The following is a 23,000-nucleotide window of genomic DNA, read 5'->3' on the forward strand; positions in this document are numbered from 1 at the left end:
CAATTTTCAAGAAAGGAGACAAAGAAGACCCCAACAATTATAGAGGTATATAGGGTGAGTCATGAGGAACTGTACATACTCCTACCTCGTATGGAGGCCCTTATAAGGAATAACAAATGACCATTAAAAAGTGTCTCCTCCCATTGTTTAATAATATACATGGCGAATTGTTAATTTTTACAGAAATTTTTATTCGTCATAATTTTTGAACGGTAAGATCGATGTGTCTCTTATTTTGGTCAATTGTTACACTATTACCACCCAATCAACTGATTTATTCAAACTAGAAAAAAAATCAGGTCCGGCTTTAAAAAATTTGTTCGTTTTGGTCTTAGAAAAAATTTCACTCTGTATACGGTGTTTGAAAACTCTAATAATAATTTTACAAATTAGACAAATAGGCAATTAAAATATCACATTCATTTTTCCCCACACGATTACTTATTTTTTTATAAAAAAATCAAATTTGACTATGAATTAAAAGTTTGGTGAAAAGAACCATAGATTTAAAAAAACTAACTTTTTTACAAAAATTAATTTTTTTTTTTGAACAAATAGTTAATTTATAAGTTATTTTAATCAACTGTTTTATTCAAACTAGAAAAAAATCAGGTACGGCTTTAAAAAATTAGTTCGTTTTGGTCTTAGAAAAATATTTCACCCTGTATACGGTTTTTGAAAACTCTAATAAGAATTTTACAAATTAGACAAATAGGTATTTAAAATGGCAAATTTTATGGCAATGGCAATACCAAAACGAACTAATTTTTTAAAGCCGGACCTGATTTTTTGTAGTTTGAATAAAACAGTTGATTATAATAACTTATAAATTAACTATTTGTTCAAAAAAAATTAATTTTTGTAAAAAAAGTTACTCTTTTTAAAATCTATGGTTATTTTCACCAAACTTTTAATTCGTAGTTAAATTTGATTTTTTTATAAAAAATTAAGTAATCGTGAGGGGAAAAATAAATATGCCATTTTAATTGCCTATTTGTCTAATTTTTAAAATTATTATTAGAGTTTTTAAACACCGTATACAGGGTGAAATATTTTCTAAGGCCAAAACGAACTAATTTTTTAAAGCCGGACCTGATTTTTTTTCTAGTTTGAATAAATCAGTTGATTGGGTGGTAATAGTGTAACAATTGACAAAAATAAGAGACACATCGATCTTACCGTTCAAAAATTATGACGAATACAAATTTTTGTAAAAATTAACAATTCGCCCTGTATATTATTAAACAATGGGAGCAGACACTTTTTAATGGTCATTTGTTAATTCCCATAGAGGCCTGCATACGAGGTAGGAGTATGTACTGTACAGTTTCTCATGACTCATCCTGTATATCTACTGAACACCTCACTTAAGCTAACCACAAAAGTCCTAATAAAAATCTGTGGTTAACGGACCCGCATCCAAGCCATTTTTTCTCTCACATACACACACACACAAAAGTCCTAACCAAAAAAAATCAACAAACTAACAACTTTATCAGATGAACAACAAGGATTCAGATCCGGAAGGTCCTGAGTAGACGCCGTATTTGTACTGAGATAAATCACAGAAAAGGCCATCGAGTACAATAAACCAGCATATCTATGTTTTATAGACCTGGCAAAGGCTTTCGATCGCATCCAAGTCGGAGACGTCTTACACTTACTGTATAGAAGAAACATACCAATCAATATTATACAAACCATCGATAACATCTACTTCCATAATCGAATACAGGCAAAGATAAATGGGAAAATAACACAGTTTATACCAGTACAAAGCGGAGTCAGACAAGGTGACTAGTTAAGCCCACTGCTCTTTAATATAATAATGGACAAAATAATAGAAGCAGTACGTGAAGGTCATGGTTACAGAATGGGGAACAAAGAAATCCAAATATTATGTTATGCAGACGACGCCGCAATAATCGCCGAGGCAGAAGACGATCTCCAAATCTAATATCAACAGCCAAGAAATACAATATGATATCTAATATCAGCAGAAAAAACCAAATGTATGACATCTAAATACCCACTACGATGTAAAATCGAAATTGATGGGAAAATAATAAAGCAGGAAGCAAGGTTTAGATACCTGGGGATAGATATAACCAGTTACGGAGATATAACCGTTGAAGAGGAAGTACGACAACAAAGCTTAAAAGCAAGTAAAGCGGGGGAATCTCTTAATGACACAATCTGGAAGAACAAACACCTAAGACAAGACACAAAAGCAAGAATCTATAAAGCAGCAATTGGACCTATATTGACATACACGGAGACAAGACCTAACACATCTAAAACGAGACGACTACGAGAAACAACAGAGATGAAAATACTTCAACGAATATCAAAGAAAAGTGTGTTGGATAGGGAGAGAAGCGAAAACATAAGAAGATCATGCAATGTAGAAGATATTAATGGATGGGTGAAAAAACGAAAACAGGAGTGGAAGGAACACATTAGTAGAATGGCAGAGGATGGGATAGTATGAATAGCACGAGATAAGTCACCAAATGGACGGAGAAGTATTGGAAGACCAAGAAATGGATGGTGCGATAATTTAAACAATTTAGGAGGCTAATACTGAAGAAGAAATAGGCTTTAAAGCCTACATACAAGAAGGAAGAAGAAGAAGAGGAAGGTTATGCAAGAAAAAGTGGAAGGAAAAGAGGACCGGGGAGATGACGCACCTCCTGGTTAAAACATTTAAAGCAGTAGAGTGAAACTCTTCAGAACTGCTGCAGACAGAGTAAAATGGAGCGTGATGATTGCCAATGTCCTTAAAGGTTGAGCCGCACACGAAGAAGAAGAAAACATCCTTTTTATGGAAACTAGCAAGTTTGTGCAAGAAATTTTTTGGCTCTCGTAGAGTTGCTTGGTACCATTAGATACCCAGGGTTATCACATCTCCACACCATCAGGTTCTGGATCAAAGTGATTTGGACAATAGTGCGAAAAGATATACACTCCTGGCCAAAAAAATCGGGACACCTTAAAAATGGGTCATTTTTGATTTTTCGAATCTCCTAAATCTGTTGTAGCAACACTATAGTGTCGATTCATAGAATGGTGAGATTTCACTCAAATAAAATGATAAAAAAAATGAGAAACACACTGGAGGAAGCTAACACATATAAATACCACGGTAGCTCTAGTCTCTAGAGATTATAGGGATGGATTCTTATGGATGTTATTAGAGATGTGATGCTCTTTATCAGATCAAATTATGAAAATCAAATAAAAAAAAAATATTTTAGTACAACGATCGGTGTCAGGTCTTATTTTCCAATCTTCAGCGGGCGCCACCATATCTTTCAGCTAACCTAGGAGAAACATGGAAACCACACAAAACAAACATGGTATACATAGTCAGATTACACAAAAAAAAATATATGAAATATTTATTAGGAGGTTAACTACCTTTACTATATCATCTAGATACACCTCATCATCTGGAATAGAATTAAGTATAAAAAAAACTAGGAATAGTGAACAACGGTAATAACGTTAGAGTATGGTATATTTATCGTTCAATTAAATAACAAAAAAAATTATAATTTTATCAAAACGAAAAAGAAGATATTATTATTATTTACTATGTAATTAACTTATTTTTGGACGCCGGAAAGCTTTCTTAGTCTTCACAAATAAGAAATAATATAATATTATGTAGCAGAGTATTCTAACAAAATTCTTTAGAAACTAAATATTCAATTTTCAAAAAAAAAAACAGGAAATAAGCTGGATTCTGTCGTCACATTCCGAATCGATGAGAAATATTAATAAAATTTATTACTTTAGTTTTCCAAATGGGTATGTAGTGGAAATTCAGCAACAGGATAAACATTTGTAAAACAATCAAAATATGGTTGACTTTATTCGTACAGGCCTCAAACTAGACGGTCTTAAATTGAATTGGTCTCAAATTAACGGCATATCAAAACGAGAGCGTCCTAACAATATACGCTACCTCGCAAAATCTGGCCAAAAAGTCAGGACTTTTTGTGACTTTTTCACATTCCAAAACCTGTAACAATTTATACCGTAAGACAAACGTTTTCTTTTATCGATGGACAGCCATTATTAAACCGAAAGGAAAGGAAATATTTAATGAACACTTACCAAAATTATTGTGTGAAACCAGATTGTATGCACAAGTAAATTTTAAAATGATTTATTAGACAGTGACAGTTAGTCGGTGGATTATCAGAAAAATGACTTTCGTTATGGAATTTGTTGCGTTTGAAAATTGAATTTAAAAAGTTTTCTCGCGGTGACCACTTATTATTATGATTACGTCATGCAAGTAATCGGTGTGAATTAAAAGAGAAATAAATATTATTAAATTAAAGGTATACTTATTTCGGATCGTTACACAACCTCCTTCACGAACTAAAGCTCGCTAGCGCGATTTAGATCGGACTATGGGTGTGGAAACACACGTAACGAAACGACCAAGACAAATTCATACATCCAAAGAAAATTTAGATAAAATTTATTCAAACGACCATACTATTACACTAAAATGGAAGGAGAATTGTAGCCTTTGTGGCTTGACATATAGAGATTTTCATTATATCTCTCGACTTGAGGTATACGTATTTATCCTCACGTCTATAAGCGGACTTAATCACATATTTTCACATTTCTACGTTCACTCACAGCGTAAATGTTATATGAGTAAACTAAAAAAAAACAAAAAGTAGGAACATGGCCATAAAAGAAACAAACCATGAAATTCAGACATAGAGGTACGTTACTAGTTTTTCGAAAACAAAAGAATTGGGTTATACTGGAGAAAAGTTAGACATTAGAAATACGGGATGACATACTTGCATATGAGATAGATGGTAATAGTTATTGTTTCCTTAGGACTGGTGATAACTAACGCGTATCAAACGCCTGTAATAGGGACATTTTTGGTGAGGGTCAAATTCGGTAAGCTCAAAATCGGTGAGGGTCTAAAATCCTAGGTTACATAACTTAAAGTTAATCAGGATACTCAAAAATTATTATTGGTACGGTATATCTGAAAAACTTATTATTCCGACAAGTAGCTGGCGGAAATCTGCTAACATTTTTCCTAGCCCTTCTCCGTGCCTGGCTATCCAAGACATCCGTTGAACGCTAGTAACAAAATGAGAAAGAATGAGAAAAATATTGAATGCAAGGAGTCAAAATTCCTAGTCTATAGGGTAAAGTACAACTACAATATTCGAACTAGTACTCATATGATAGAATACATATCAGAACAGTAGGTACTGTTTACTACAATTCAGGATATAAACGATTCCCATAAAAAAATAAAAAAAAAATACTATATTTACTACTACTACTATATTTACTATTAACTACATTATGTACTAATACATCATTTTGTTTTTGTGACCCCATGAGTATATCAAATCTCTCTATATAGGGAAAGAGAAATCACAAAACACACATGTTGACTATTTAGATGTATTATCTAAAAAACGTTATGTCGGCCAAAAATTTACCATTTACCAATATTCATGAAATCGACACTAACATCCATCATCAACCAGAACTAAAAGGTAGTGTGTTAACAATACACACCAAGATTAAAACAAACTGCACAACATATATATGATATATAACCTACATATCATTAACATTGTGATACACAGTAGAGGCATAAACCAAAAACGACCAGCATGCGTATAGTATACACATCTGACAGCTTTATGTATGGTTGCCGAACTCAAAGCAAAAACAACACAATTATAAAATTTTTCTCTCGCAATTACCAGATAAGACAGATCATGGATGTCTGGATTTATTTGGCAAAAGAAAAACAAAATCGTTACAAAACAAAAATGGTCACAAAGGACACACTGGCCATAAGTAATTTAAACAGGAGAAGTTTATACATACACTCGATACAGTATTAAATAAAGAAAAACTTTCTTTTATTCTGTATCTGACGAGTTCGGTTCGTCGTCTGAATCATTATCAGGATAATATGTTTTCAAATCCTTTATGTGCCATTTGCCAGCATTAGATCCATCAGGATTTTTCAAACCATATATTAGAGGAGAAAATTTCTTCACAATTGTACATAACACATATTTAGGCGCAAGTTTTGCCATATATTTTTTGGGTGCACTGGAGAGAGCCATATTCTTTCTCCATACTTTATCTCCAACACTAAATTGGACATCACGCTTGCGCAGGTTGTACGTCTTGGCATTGCGCTCATAAGCTTTGGTGATATTCTTGCGTACAAAAGAGAAAACTTCAGACAAACCTTTAACTTCAGAGGCATATGATTTACGGTCACCTGGGACAATTTCCAAATCAACAAGATCATTTGGTATTCGACCGTAATAATTTCCGGAGATAGGTACATGCCGAGCAAAATTTAAAAAAGCTGGAGTGAATTGAGTCACTTCATGCTTGGCGGTGTTTATTGCCTGACGAATCTTATGGATTTCTTTATCCCAGTCACAGTGATTTTCTACGTAACAACGAATAGCAGTTCCGATGACACGGTTGCTTCTCTCGACAAAATTAACCTGAGGGGAATAGACTGCGGAAAACCATATTTTTTGAACGTTGTAACGATCACACAGATCTTTCATGATCTTACAATTAAGATTAGGGGCATTATCACAAAGAAGATGCTGAGGAACTCCAAACATGAGAAAAACTTGATTTTCAAGAAAATTGCAAATATTCGAAGCAGTAGCTTTCCTCAAAGGATGTAATAGAGTAAATTTAGAAAACCAATCAGCTACTACAAGTAACCAGGAGTGGCCACTTTTACTACGAGTCAAAGGACCTATTAAATCTACAGCAATGATTTGCCAAGGAAAATCGGCTTGTTTTTGACGACCCATTTTTCCAATTTTAGCAGTATTAGGGGCTTTTTGAGCTCCACAAGTCTTACAAGATCTAACATACTTTACAACGTCTTGGCGCATCTTCGGCCAATAATAACGTTCTCGGATACGTGCAAGAGTTTTGTAAGCACCGAGGTGTGCACATGTTGGTGGTTCATGGCATGAATTGATGACATCACGACGTTGAGGTTTGGGCACTAATATTTTCCACTCAAACATATTCGAATTAAACGGTAAACAAGACGGTATGAATTTATAGACGAGATCGTTTTCGACTTTCCATTGGGGAAATTCATCTGGATGATTAAGGATCTTAGAACGCAGATTATCGAACCAGGGATCGATACGATCGGTATCTACCTCAAGATAGGAAATTTCAGAATGTTCATGAGTTCTGCTAAGTGCATCCGGTACATTGTGGGAAGTTCCTTTTCGATGTATAATTCTAAAACCAAACTGTTTTAAACGCATCGCCCAACGAGATAAACGTCCAGTCGGATTCTTAAGATTCGTTAGCCACAAAAGAGAGTAATGATCAGTTATGATAGTAAACTCGACTCCATCAATATAAGGACGAAATTTTTCAACCGAAAACAACACGGCTAAGCACTCTTTCTCAGTCGTGGAAAAGTTACGTTCCTGCTTAGTTAAAGAACGACTTGCATAAGCGATTACCTTTTCTCCGCCATCAATTTCTTGGGTTAAAACAGCACCAAGACCAGTATTGCTAGCATCACATTGAACAGTAAACGGACAGGAGAAATCAGGCTGTACTAAAACAGGAGAAGATATTAAAGCTTCTTTAACAGAGAGAAAGGCTTTTTCAGCTTCGGGATTCCAAGATATAAGTTCCTTTTTCTTCTTACCTTTAAGTAAGTCATTAATGGGAGAGACAAGTGTCGAAAAATCTTTGATAAAACGTCGGTACCAAGAACACAAGCCAATGAAACGTTTTATTTCCGTGGTGTTAGTCGGACGAGGATAATTGACCATAGCAGTTATCTTATCAGGATCAGATCTCAATGAATTATTGCCAACGATGTAACCTAAATATTTAAGAGATGTTTTAAAAAATTCACATTTTTCCACATTGATGGTAAGATTTGCTTCTTTGAGTTTATCTTTCACTTTTTGAAGGAGGGCTATATGCTCTTCGGCTGTAGCTGAACAAACTATTATATCGTCGATGTAAGTAAAGATATATGGTTCGAATTCGGGACCAAAAATTTGATCGACTAGTCTTTGTTGTGTCTGTGCAGAATTGCATAAGCCAAAAGGCATGACTGTAAATTGGAAAAGTCCACGACCTACTACAGCGAAAGCGGTTTTTTCACGTGAAGCATTATCAAGGGGAATTTGCCAGAAAGCTTTTTTAAGATCGATGGAACTGATATATCTAGCATTTCTTAAAAGAGACAAAATACGATCGATGTTTGGCAAAGGATAAGTGTCATGACGGGTGACCTCGTTCAAATTTCTGCCATCAAAGCAAAATCTATACTCGCCTGTCTTCTTCTTGACCAGTAACACAGGGGAACACCATGGACTATTAGAAGGTTCTATGACGTTAAGTTTTAACATTTCGTCCAATTCATCATTTAGAATTTTGGCCATATATGGGGACATTGGGAAAGGACGTTTCCGAAATGGTTTGGCATCACCAGTGTCAATAGTGAGCTTGATCTTATTAGTTAAACCTATCCCATTTTTATTGTCTACTTCTTGGAAACTTTGTATAGCTTTTTCTGCACGATTTTTCGATTCTGGATCTAACGATTCAATAGAACTCAAATAATCAAAAGACTCATTCATTTCTGATTCATCACATGATGTTAAACATACTCGATTTTTTACATTCCAAGTGTTTTGAGTAAAATTCAACGAAAGAGAGAATTTCGAAATAAAATTGCTACCAAGAATAAATGTAAGAGGTAAGGATGGAACAATAAGACAGTTTATGACGTGACATACGCCATTAGCAACTATCGGCAAATCTACAATTCCAGTTACCTTTTGACTAGAACCATCGGCAAGCGATACACTCTTATGATTGGGTATTGCAATCTGAACGTCATGTTTTAGAAGAAATTCAATTCCCTGGGATCCTACGACAGTGGTAGTACATCCTGTATCTAACAGAAGAGTAAAAGTCTGAGAAAATATTTGTACCTTTAGATATGGTTGGTTGTCACACGGTTTGGAATATATAACTGGAGTTATTTGTGGTTTTGGTTGGTTTAAAAAAATTTTAACGTTATTGAGCCATTTGGACCACTCATTTGAATCGAAATTTTTGTTAGTCGAAATAGAAAGACATTTTCGTTCGGATTCTTTACTCCTACGAAAGACACACCTACCGAACACAGTAGTGTCATTCTTTAGTTTTTTGAACAATTATTGGGGCATGTTGGAATGGTGACATCTTTTTTACCACAGCGATAACAGTAACGCTGATGTTTTCGTCTACACTCACTGGAAAAGTGCCCCGGTTTTTGACAATTAAAACATATAACATTTTTGGGACTTCCACTTGAAAGGTTTTCAGAAGACTGATTCGATTCAGCATGATTTTGAGAAGATTTTTTATTCCTAAAATTAGAATGTTTAGTCTGACGTTGGTGACTAACCAAAGCAACATTAGAAGATGATTCTTTCTTAACATTTGAAATCTGAGCGTTATTTTCTAATTTTCTGATAACTATTGAAAGTTCCTCGATGGTGTTAGTATCGGTTAAAGCAATTAAGGGAATATACTCTGGAAGAATATTCTGTCTCATATATTTAACTAGAGTTTTTTCAATAGGAGGGGTAGTCAGACGTTTTGACAAGGACAGAATTTGAGCTTGATACAAAGCAAAAGATTCATTCCTCTTTTGTTTCCTAGTTTTGATCTGACTCCATAATTCCTCGTCATAGTCATGCGGTAGAAATGTAGTTTTTAATAAAACGGTAAGGTCGAGCCAATTCGTGATGGTATGACGAACGCTTCTAAACCATGTAGCAGCACTGCCAGAAAATAATTCTACAGCTGAACGAAAAAGTAGTTCTTGTGAAACTTTCCTAGATTCTGAGATGTCTTTAACTTTTTCAAGGAAAGAGAATACACTTTTTGGATCACCATTGAATTTGATGTTCCAATCAGCAAGATTGATCGGATGAGAAACTTGTACAACTGGAGTTGGGATAACGACATTGTTCTGATTAATCGGAGTACCTAAGGTAGTGGATGGTTGACTAGAGACAATCTTATCATCAAGTTGACCTTCATATAATAAGCAATTTGCAGTAGCTTCATTTTTGTATTCTACTTCATCAGCTGAAACACTAGGAAGACGAGCTATTCTATAAGCGAGATGGGTCAACCTAGCCTTAGCTCTACGGTAGACAGAATCATTATCATCACCTTCAAATTCATCAACAAGGTTGGTAATATCAGCTAAAGTGTTATCAATGCTTGTCTTTTCATCGTCAAAGTGAAGAACATTGATTTCAATGTCTATTGGAGAATTCTTTAACAGAAGTTTACGAAGAATAGTCTTTTTGTCACTAACACTCCTTGTAGTTTTAACTCCCCGTATAAAAAGTTCATAATCTAACTCATCAACTTTTAAATATGGTACAATAGAGGACTCCATATTATCGTTAAAAGAATTAACAAAATCTCAATAGAAAAGAAAAAAAATTTTCTTAACCAAATCAATATATTTAAGTCGTCGAAAAAACGATAGTGTGCACTTCAGCAAACAAAAAAAAAACTAAGTCACATTTGGGGAAATAAATTTGTAGTAACTTGACTCAAAGACACAAGATAAATATTTTCGTAATCTCCTTGGTATGTTTGAAATTTTCTTTCTAAACTGGAAATTCACACAAAAAGAACTTTCAGAACTTTCCGAAAGACAAAAGACTTGAGTCAACTACAAACACACGACGACTTCGTTATTACCTGCCAAAAACAAAATATTTGATATGCGACCAGACACGACACTGTTGTCCAGAAAAAAAAACATACACTAAAAAGGCAAAATCACTCAATCATTAGGACACAATCCACAGTTTACCCTTGGAGGTATTCTGTTGACAGATTCAAACAAACACTAACAATCGGAAAAAACTGGAATTATTTATTCCTATCATTCAGTTTACATAAACAATGCAACCAAAATTTTTATCATTAACAAGATATCTATTTTTTCTAAATTTGAATAGATTGTTCTTTGTTGCTGTTCCTGGTACTTACTAAGGTGTTATGTTATCGAAAAAAAATAAAAGGTGAAAGAAAAAAAATTTAGTTCCTTTTTTATTTCTATGTATGCCTGTTCTTATACTTAAAAAAACACTATCACAAACCTCTACAGAATAAGTCCCTGCCCCACGTTGGGCGCCAAATTATGTGTAGCAACACTATAGTGTCGATTCATAGAATGGTGAGATTTCACTCAAATAAAATGATAAAAAAAATGAGAAACACACTGGAGGAAGCTAACACATATAAATACCACGGTAGCTCTAGTCTCTAGAGATTATAGGGATGGATTCTTATGGATGTTATTAGAGATGTGATGCTCTTTATCAGATCAAATTATGAAAATCAAATAAAAAAAAAATATTTTAGTACAACGATCGGTGTCAGGTCTTATTTTCCAATCTTCAGCGGGCGCCACCATATCTTTCAGCTAACCTAGGAGAAACATGGAAACCACACAAAACAAACATGGTATACATAGTCAGATTACACAAAAAAAAATATATGAAATATTTATTAGGAGGTTAACTACCTTTACTATATCATCTAGATACACCTCATCATCTGGAATAGAATTAAGTATAAAAAAAACTAGGAATAGTGAACAACGGTAATAACGTTAGAGTATGGTATATTTATCGTTCAATTAAATAACAAAAAAAATTATAATTTTATCAAAACGAAAAAGAAGATATTATTATTATTTACTATGTAATTAACTTATTTTTGGACGCCGGAAAGCTTTCTTAGTCTTCACAAATAAGAAATAATATAATATTATGTAGCAGAGTATTCTAACAAAATTCTTTAGAAACTAAATATTCAATTTTCAAAAAAAAACAGGAAATAAGCTGGATTCTGTCGTCACATTCCGAATCGATGAGAAATATTAATAAAATTTATTACTTTAGTTTTCCAAATGGGTATGTAGTGGAAATTCAGCAACAGGATAAACAATTGTAAAACAATCAAAATATGGTTGACTTTATTCGTACAGGCCTCAAACTAGACGGTCTTAAATTGAATTGGTCTCAAATTAACGGCATATCAAAACGAGAGCGTCCTAACAATATACGCTACCTCGCAAAATCTGGCCAAAAAGTCAGGACTTTTTGTGACTTTTTCACATTCCAAAACCTGTAACAATTTATACCGTAAGACAAACGTTTTCTTTTATCGATGGACAGCCATTATTAAACCGAAAGGAAAGGAAATATTTAATGAACACTTACCAAAATTATTGTGTGAAACCAGATTGTATGCACAAGTAAATTTTAAAATGATTTATTAGACAGTGACAGTTAGTCGGTGGATTATCAGAAAAATGACTTTCGTTATGGAATTTGTTGCGTTTGAAAATTGAATTTAAAAAGTTTTCTCGCGGTGACCACTTATTATTATGATTACGTCATGCAAGTAATCGGTGTGAATTAAAAGAGAAATAAATATTATTAAATTAAAGGTATACTTATTTCGGATCGTTACACTGTTGTCCGATTTTAGTGATTTTTTCAATATGGTATAGCTTTATTCTCTAAGAATATCGATGTCGTAATAGTGTTGCTGAACAGGTAAATGTCATTTTATACCGGGTGTAACAATAATACTGTGTTTTTTCCTGAAAGTTCGTAACACCATGTGGAATACTCTAGCATTTAAAAAATATTCTGCTTTTTGACTCATTCACTTATGTTGGATAATAAAAAAGTTAGGTACTTTGACAACTAGCCATGTTCTTCATCAATACAGGGAGTTTCTAAATAAGTGTGACAAACGTTAAGGGTTAATTCTGCATGAAAAAATATTGACAGTTTGCTTTATAAACATATGTCCGCAAATGCTTCGTTTCCGAGATACGGGATGTTGAATTTTTCTTACAAACTGACGATTAATTTATTGCTCTAAAACCGGTTGACATATACAAATGAAATTTGTTAGGTTTTAAGAGGTAGTTATTTCACATTTTTTGACATACAACTAAAAATTTTATGAGATGAAGTTTTCGATCCTAATAGCATTATTAATAATATTTAGAAAATATTAAAATATTACTAAAATATTTTTAAATTGAAAACTTATTGGTCCATTTCCTTGGTAACACCTCCAAGGCTTCAAAAATTTGCAAGCCAAATGGATGCTGAAGCGAAGAAGACAAGAGGGAATTCAAAAAACTTACAATTCACGACCCCGTCTGTTCAGCTGGTAAATTCCAACAGAAAATGAACCTAGTTACTCGAAGGAGTAAAGACCAATATAAAAATAAAATAAAAATTTTATTTTTAATTCAGTTGCAATGCGAAGGCAAAACAATCTTACTTTTCAATTAGAATACGGAGCGCAGTCCAGTTCTCTGAATCGCGATTTTCGGCTCTTATTGGAGCCTCATCGGAAAGAACGTAGGCTGTTTTGCCTTCGCATTGCAACTGAATTAAAAATAAAATTTTTATTTTATTTTTAAAAATTCTATATTCACCATTGGCGTGCATACAGGTAATATGACCCGAATGCACGCCAATGCGCAATAGCTGCCTCTTAAAAACCGCCAAATTTCATTTGCATATCTCAACCGGTTTTAGAGCAATAAATAAATCGTTCGTGTTTAAGAAAAAATTCAACATCCTGTACCTCCGAAACGAAGCATTTGCAGACATATGTTTATAAATCAAACGGTCATTATTTTGTCATGCGGAATTACCCCTTAAAGTTTGTCGCACTTATTTAGAAACACCCTGTATTGATGAAGAACATGGCTAGTTGTCAAAGTACCTAACTTTTTCATTATCCAACATAAGTGAATGAGTCAAAAAGCAGAATGTTAAGAAAGGCTAAGGCTACAATTGAGTTTTAATTTCAATATTTTTTAAATGCTAGAATATTCCACAGGGTGTTACGAACTTTCAGGAAAAAACACAGTATTATGGTTACACTCGGCATACAATGACATTTACCTGTTCAGCAACACTATTACTACATCAATATTCTTAGAGAATATGCCTATAACATATTAAAAAATCGCTAAAATCGGGCAACAGGTTTAGTAGATTTGAGACATCCAAAATTACCAATTTTTAAGGTGTCCCGGTTTTTTTGGCCAGGAGTGTAGTTCCAAAGATAAAATAGTAAGTAATATTTAAATCTAGGATTTTAAAACAACAAATATGAAAAAAACATCGACCAAACACTACTCAATAATTTTCACTCCGACGATATTGAAGAACGAATTAAAAAAAAGAAAAAAGAAAAATTGGAGGACCGTAGGAAATGCTGACAAGACTAAAAACAGGTTTTCAAGAGGGAAGAATCACAGATAGAAATAAATAGATATAAACAATTAAAATTATCCGTTGACTCCAAGGTATGTGAAAAATGATGAGATAGAAGATGACAATAGAGATAAAAATATTATGGATGACATTTGCATTACAAGTAATTGGACTTCGTAAGTCCTAGGTTTTCACCCAAAGTAATCGAAAGTAGAACTGGAAGTCGATATTTGAACGCTTTGTGTAACTTTGCGTCGATCGATATACGATTTTACTAATTTTGAGTCATTTTGACTAAACTTTGGGTCATCATTGTTTAAACAGAAATGACTTCAAAACAGGAACTAAAGAATAAAACTCAGCTTTTCAATACGCTTCGATTGATGTGTTACATGTACTATTTATGCGATTATAACGGCACTTCTGGTTAGAACTTTTTAAGCGGAAATGATACAGTACGTAAATCGTTCAGCTGGACATAGGGAATATACATTGAGAGAATTGTGGCAACTGCGCTAACCTGTGTTAGTTGTAGCTTCTGCTCGAGTACGAGTTTCTGGTGCAATAGAGCTGTTAGAACGAATAGAATGAGTGAATTTGAAAGCAAGGATGTTTATAAATAAATCAAAACAAAGTTTATGATTAATAAGTTAATAATAATTTAACTTTAATTTTTAAAATATTTTTATTTAAAATCTAATTTCAAAACTAAACAGTTTTTCCATTCCCTAAGTCAAAAATATTTAGCTACTTTGTCATATGTTGACGTTTATTTGTGTCAGTGAAAATGAGTTGTCAATTTTGAGGTTAATGCCCCTTAATGCTAACAACCATATTGTCGTCGAGAGGGCTCAGTTGCCACAATTATCTCAATATAATACAATGTATGTATCAATGTATCTCAATATATACAGTGTATGTTCCGTATGTCCAGCTGAACGATTTACGTACTGTATAAAAACCAAAACCAAAATTTTTTCTCATCTTGCTAAGGCATGTCGAATGATATATCGCTTATACTATTTCGGTGGCTTTAGAACAGTTCATACGGTTGCAACTCTAAAGTCGGAAGTCCGATGTCAAATTTCTCATCTTTAATACCATTCTTGGGTTAAAGCTTTCATTCGACACCTCATTTGTCATTTTATCTGTATTAATAATGGAGGAGTTGTATTCGCGGACGGAAAGACAGATGAACAGACAGTCACGAAACCGGAAGTATATACTTGTTCACTTCTTGCGAAGCAGTGTCGAATAATATATCACGTGTACTATTCCGGTGACTTTAAAACAGTACTTCTGGTCGCATTTCTAAAACCGGAAGTCCTAGGTCAAATTTCGCACATTTAGTACCATCCTTGGATTATATGCTTTCATTCGACAACTCAATTGTTATTCTACCTGGTATAATGACGGAGGAGTTATATTCGCGGTTCGGACGGACCGACGGACAGACAGCCTAGGTCAAATATCTCACATTTAGTACCATCCTTGCATTATAAGCTTTCATTTGACACCTCATTTGTCATTTTACCTGGTATAATGACGGAGGAGTTATATTCGCGGTCGGACGGACCTACGGACAGACAGCCTAGGTCAAATATCTCACCTTTAGTACCATCCTTGGATTATAAGCTTTTATTTGACACCTCATTTGTCATTCTACCTGGTATAATGACGGAGGAGTTATATTCGCGGTCGGACAGACAGCCTAGGTCAAATATCTCACCTTAAGTACCATCCTTGGATTATAAGCTTTCATATGACACCTCATTTGTCATTCTAGCTGGTATATTGACGGAGGAGTTGTGATTACAGACAGACGGACAGGAATAATTCAAAGTTTTCACATTTTTTCAAAATTGGGTGAAAACGATATGTGAGAAATTCGACAGAAAAGAATAAGTTTGGATGCGTTGTGTAATATGTCGGCAATAGTCACATAAAAAATCTGCTAATAAAGTAAAAGAAAAATAATTTATTTTTGACTTAGAGACTACTTACAAAATGTCTTGACCTAACTCAATCATTTGGTGTCGTCAATAGGGCTTTTCATCGATGGTCATTTGTTTCGAGCTTCTGTCATATTCATAGATGTATATATTAACATAGAGTGAGCCTACCTTCCACGCTTCCTGACGACAAGATCTCGTTGACTGGTTTGCGGCATCTCTTTATAACACATTGTATCCAGAAACTAAGATGACATTAAGTGTGAGTATAGGTACGGAAGGGGAGGACAACTGTCGCAGCTTTACTATGCGTAAGAGTGAAACAGCACTAATCCAAATAAAAAAAAGGTTCGTCACTTCGCTCTGAATGACACACTCTTTATAATAATATATAACTCTATGGTCATGTGTTGTATAATATGTGTATAATATTAATATACACGGATTATAAGACATTTGACAGAAGCTCAAAACAAATGACTGTGAATGAAAAGCCCTATCTACGACCGAAAGGATGAAATCTCACATTACTGAAAACATTTAGGTATTTAACTGATGTGCCTTCTCACAGAGAGGCAGAGTCGAACGTCTAATAACGTAAATATAAGAAGTAAATTACATAGTTTGTTGTAGTTGTCTTGAGTCATTAAAAATCAACATTTATATGTTGACTTCACAAAAATATGAAGTAATTTGAACTAGGATCAATTGATTCACCATTAAACGTATTACATATTTATCATTATAGTCTGGGCAGATTATCGGAGAAAAAGCCATTTTTGGGAAAAGTTATTTACCAGCAATTTTATTGCTGGAATCGAATCTTATGATTGTATATATTAATAATATAGGTATGCAAAGTCTGCAGATAATGTGCTACTTTTTTTATAAACAAAATGGCGCCCGAAAATCGTCTTTTTTTCAATTTTTGCTCTATAACTCCAAAGATTTTAACTTTAACCGTAAATTCTGCATACAGGCCTTTTAATTCACCGTAGCTAAATTCTGCATACAGACGTGTTTTTCTCGATTTACTTCGACCAAAATTTTTCCCGAAAAATGCGGGTTTTTCCAACAAAATCTTTAATTTTCAACTAAAGTTTTAGATAAGTAATTGTTTATTAATAATTAAATAGCTTGGTAATATAAAAGCTCATTTCGTATAGATTATAATTCCAGAAGCCGATGGAAATTGAATGAACAGTTTAGCAACAATTAAATCGTTAATTAACAATTTACGGTCGCTATAATAACCACAATAATTATGATTTATAAGAATAACTATGATTTTTTTATTAAAAGAAACTGTACCTATCTAATGTACTTTACGGAATTGAAATTGGACTATTTAAGCGACCTCAGAAATATTTTAAAATTATAAACAATTTTTTGGTTTATAAACAAATAGAATATCTCGGGAAATATTAAATTAAATTAAAACATGAAAACGGTATTGAAAAAAATCGGCAGGACGCTTCTATTAGAAGAAAAAACGTTTAATTGTGATGAGTGGTTCCTGAGATACAACCTATCAAAGTTGACCGGCATTTACGGCAAATATATAAACAATAGGATCATAATTTTCAAACCGACACCTTTTCATTTTTGTCTTCTTTCTCCACTCCAATTTTCATATTTTTAAAATACTCATACTCATAACATATATTAGTATAATAAAAACTATCGATATTACGAGTGAAAATTGCCAAAAACCGCAAAATTCCAATCAAAAATTAGGATGGAGAAAATGTAATCTCAAAGTTCAAAATCGGTATACGTTAAGAAAATGCATTTTCTCGGCTTCTCATGGAGCAATTTTCTTCATTCTTTTTTTGTTCCCAAGTAACTCGAGTAGAGCCATCTAACTAACGCATTATTAAATGTGAAAGTTGCTTTTGTTTTGTTATAATAAATTTATTTATTTGTTATAACAAAAATTTTTAATTTTATTAAATAAAGATTGTTTAAATAATTATTAAGCTTTCAAACGAGAATATTTGTGTTTTTAACGTTAAAAGATACACTTACAAGTAGTAAGTTTATCTAAAAAAGTCTACAACTGGAAAAAATATGTAGTTTTCTTTTCTTATAAAAAATTAATTTATTATAACAAAACAAAAGCAAGTTTGACATTTAAAAATGCGTTAATTATATGGCTCTACTCGAGTTACTTTGGAACAAAAAAAGAATGAAGAAAATTGCACAATGGGAAGCCGAGAAAATGCATTTTTTTAAAGTGTACCGATTTTGAACTTTGAGATTACATTTTCTCCAACCTAACTTTTAATTGGAATTTTGCTACTTTTGGCAATTTTCACTCGCAATATCGATAGTTTTTATTATAATAATATATGTTATGAGTATTCTAAAGATATGAAAATTGGCATGGAGAAAGAGGACAAAAATAAAAAGGTGATGGTTTAAAAATTATGATCCTGTTGTTTATATCTTTGTCTTAAATGCCGGTCAACTTTGACTAGTTGTATCTCAGGAACCACTCATTACAATTAAACGTTTTTCTTTTAAAAGAAGCGTCCTGCCGATTTTTTTAATACCGTTTTCATATTTTAATTTAATTTAATATTTCCCGAGATATTCTATTTGTTTATGAGCCAAAAAATTGTTTATAATTTTAAAATATTCCTGAGGCCGCTTAAATAGTCCAATTTCAATTATGTAAAGTACATTAGATAGGTATAGTTTCGTTTTATAAAAAAATCCTAGTTATTCTTATGTATCATAATTATTGTGGTTATTATAGCAGCCGTAAATTTTTAATTAACAATTTAATTGTTGCTAAACTGTTCGTTCAATTTCCATCGGCTTCTGGAATTATAATCTATACGAAAAGAGCTTTTATATTACCAAGTTATTTAATTATTGATAAGCAATTACTTACCTAAAATTTTAGTTGAAAATTAAAGATTTTGTTGGAAAAACCCGCATTTTCCGGGGAAAATTTTCGTCTAAGTAAATCGGAATCAGAATTTAGTTACGGTGAATTTTTATTTGGGTGTTTTTGGTGTAAAGTTAAAATCTTTGGAGTTATAGAGCAAAAATTGAAAAAAACACGGTTTTCGGGCGCCATTTTGTTTATAAAAAAAGTAGCACACTGGACTTTGCATACCTATATTATTAATACATACAATCATAAGATTCGATTCCAGCAATAAAATTGCTGGTAAATAACTTTTCCTTGTATTTTGCTAATTAGCCCAGAGTTTAGTGAAGGAAAAGGAGATAATTGGGACCGTGCAAGTTCGGCAAAGCGACCTCTATTTCTTCGCTCTGTACTTTTATTCGCACTTTTAATTATATTGGCCAATTATATTAGTCCTGGTTGCTGGATAATTGTCAAGACCATAGTCCAAAAAAATAATAAGAAGAAAAAATAAGATGCAGGTTATGTTTAGCAAACGTAAACAATTGTATGTAGTAAATAAAATCAGTTATTAAAATGCAGTACTGCAAGCAAAATACAATTAATTAAATTTACCTTTATATAATAATTGCATATCATATCAATATTGTGGAGCAATATATAATTTTTCTGCGTCAATGACAGAAGGTATGAAATATACGTCAATTTGACAATTTCAATTGACAATATGAATTATTTAAGATAGATGCAATATTTCTCCGCGACTCGCGCACGGTCGTTTCTCGTTTCCCTTTCCAAGTACTTGCACACCGCGAATAGCTTGAAATAAAAATCTTCAAACCTACCTGGTCAACTCTCCTTCCTTCAGTAAAGACGAAAAATTCTGTATTAACCCTGACGTAGATATTTTCTGCAAATCCTTAGTAAAGTTTTGCACAGATGTACCCAAACTTTGTGGCTCAATTTTCGGCAAATTACTCAAAAGTAACTTCTCAGCGTATTCGTGTAGATACTTCTGGAAAGTTTTGGTTAAATTTAACATAGTGTGGCCTTTGTCCAGCTGATTGCACTGGATCATACTTTTTTTGTAGAAAACGAACAAATCTGGACAACTGGGTAAAATTGACGCTTGAGTTTCTGTGGCTTCCGTTGGTCTACTTTGCTTTTGATCCAAAACGAAACGTTCTATGAGGTCGGCAAGATTCCTGTCAACGCTTTCGATATAGATTTCTAAATGGGGAATGAAACATTTGCCTAAAAATAATAAAAAGTTGTTTTATGTACAACTATAATAATCCATTGGATAGAAGCAAACTTTCGGCTCCAATGCTATTTAAATGGGATTTATTTTTTTCGAATCCGGAGAAAACTAATAAATATTTTTGAAAACTTGCATAAAATTTTAAATTCGAAAAAAATATATATCACAACAGAACATAATTTAGAACCTGTATCAAAGATAAAAAAGTTTTGTTTGTTTTTGTTTGGCCCCTAAAGACGACTAAAAATTCAACTTATACCAGCCACCCCAAAACGCGTCGTGACGTCACGCCGTTGTATGTTTACATTCTACACCAATAATTGGTGTAATTGGGTAATACAATTATTGTATATATAATTTTAAATTAGACATTAGACAGATTTTGCACCTCTTATTATGCTATTCCGTTATGGTTATCGTTATACTACGTCTGCACAGTAGCGAATATATGATCCGTTATCGTTATTAAACATAAGGGATTCCGTAATTTACGGAGGTTTAAAGTAGTGTTTATCGTTATCGTTATAGTTATGGTTAAATTGCTTTGTTGCCAGAATGTAAAAAATCAGTAAAATTACATTTACATAGATTCTAATTTTGATGACCTATAAATTAAAATATCAAAAACTGTTCAAGTATATGCTTAAAATTACAATAACGTTGTGAAGTGAGGTTATGTTTAAATAACGATAACGATGACACGAAAAACCTACTTGACAGGCTGCAAAAACTCTGCTTTTTAACGTTGCCGTAATCGTTATGCTTAATAAAGTTAACCATAGCGGAGCCAAAATCAGCGGTTATTTTAAGAGGTGCAAAATCTCTCTATTATAAACGTTAGTAAAAAATACAGTTATGTGACGTTAAAAGTGTTTTTGATCGTTGAACTATTCATAGAAAATTTGTACTTTTACAAAATGGTTTTATTTTCAATAGTAAACCTTCTTTCCTTTCCTTCAAAAACTGTATCAAACTCCAATCTCAACAAACTGGTATATATTATTACAACGACATACGATAAATGTTATTAGAATATAAATATTTTTCCTTTATTCCCCGACGACGAGCTGACCAAATACCCAAGTAGGTGGAGGCCAATAAGCTAAAGAAGGAGAGAATATAGAGAGAAGAATATACCTAAATATAACGCTGTGTCTAGGTACACGCTAACGTGTACGCAAATAAAAAAGTTAGAGTGTCAGAGTGTTGGAATTTGTTTAATCGCGTTGTGTTTACACTTTAATTTTAATATTGATTAGTAAAGAGATTTCTTATTTTTTATTTGTTTAGTGTTTGTTTTTAAATTAACTATGCAGAGTGGACAATTATTTAGTTGTTTTAATGAGTTTAACAACATTTTAAAACAGTATGAAAAAGAGACTATAAATTAATATATTTTTTTAGTTATAAGTGAAATAGTATTACCGTCCAAAATTAAAATAAAAGGAAGACCTAAAGCTTTCACAATTCACAATTATTCTAAATGGGAACTAAGCCATAATTTAACTAAAAAAATGATTTTATTAACGTTTCGACGTCTAAATCGGACGTCGTTTTCAAAATACAAAATATTATTAAATTAAACAAAAATGTTGTTGCTTAGCAAAAATTTTTTCTAATAATTTATTTAAACTGACTAATTTTTGTATTTTGACAATGACATCCGATTTGGACGTCGAAACGTTAATAAAATCTTTTTTTAGTTAAATTGTGGCTTATTTCCCATTTAGCATAGTTGATTATAATAATTAACTTACGTATAAAAATTATTTTAACAATATTTATATTTATATATTAACATATTTTTATTTTGCTAACCTAAATATATACTTTTATATACAGGGTGTCCCGGAAAATAGTGCGTTCCTTAAAGGTATAGGTAGAAGGCACCATGTAAAACAAAAAACTCTTATAACATTTTTTTCTAAATGCAACCGTTTGACCAAAAAATTAAAATGTATTTTGGTATCCAAATTTAAATCTGACAACTATGTGCGGTACGCAAATTTAAGCATAGACAGTCCCATGTAAATAGATAGAAGATTATAGTAAACAGATAGTTTTAAAGAATCCTGTTTAGTGTCAATGCCGAAAATGTTTTCGAATAGTGAGTGTATTACCTATTATGTTATTAGCTATGAATGGTGTTTGTGAAAGGTTACTTGAAACATCTATTCGGTATATTAATTATTTTCAAGTAAGTACAACTTAGTTATTTCAGTTCACAAGTAAACAAATTACTGAGACATTATCTGGTGTATTTAAGCTCCACTGTAAACTATTAAAACTATGTAATTCAGTTAAAGCCCTCAGCAATACTCAGCATTCAACCCATTTAAACCTTACTAAATACATAATACTAGTTTAGTTAAAAGATGTGTTTTTATGTTTAAAGATGTGTAATTCGTTTAAAATTATGCAATAGGTATTTCAATACATTTCAAAAGAAAATAATTTTAGTAAACAAATAGTAAATACATAAGTATTACCTACTATTAGGTTGGATTATTTTAAATACTGTTAATCACAATCAC

General features: G+C 32.6%; 1 protein-coding gene across 1 annotated transcript in view; it reads right to left on the reverse strand.

The window, feature by feature from the left end:
• LOC114332466 (vacuolar protein sorting-associated protein 53 homolog) overlaps positions 1-23,000 on the reverse strand; it is a 57,913-nt gene that overhangs the window by 12,259 nt on the left and 22,654 nt on the right. The window contains exon 6 of the mRNA XM_050657377.1: positions 20,051-20,459. Within this exon, the coding sequence (XP_050513334.1) occupies positions 20,051-20,459 (409 nt within the window). The remainder of the gene's footprint in view (positions 1-20,050; positions 20,460-23,000) is intronic.

Source organism: Diabrotica virgifera, chromosome 1, assembly GCF_917563875.1.
Source record: "Diabrotica virgifera virgifera chromosome 1, PGI_DIABVI_V3a".
Lineage (NCBI taxonomy): Eukaryota > Metazoa > Arthropoda > Insecta > Coleoptera > Chrysomelidae > Diabrotica > Diabrotica virgifera.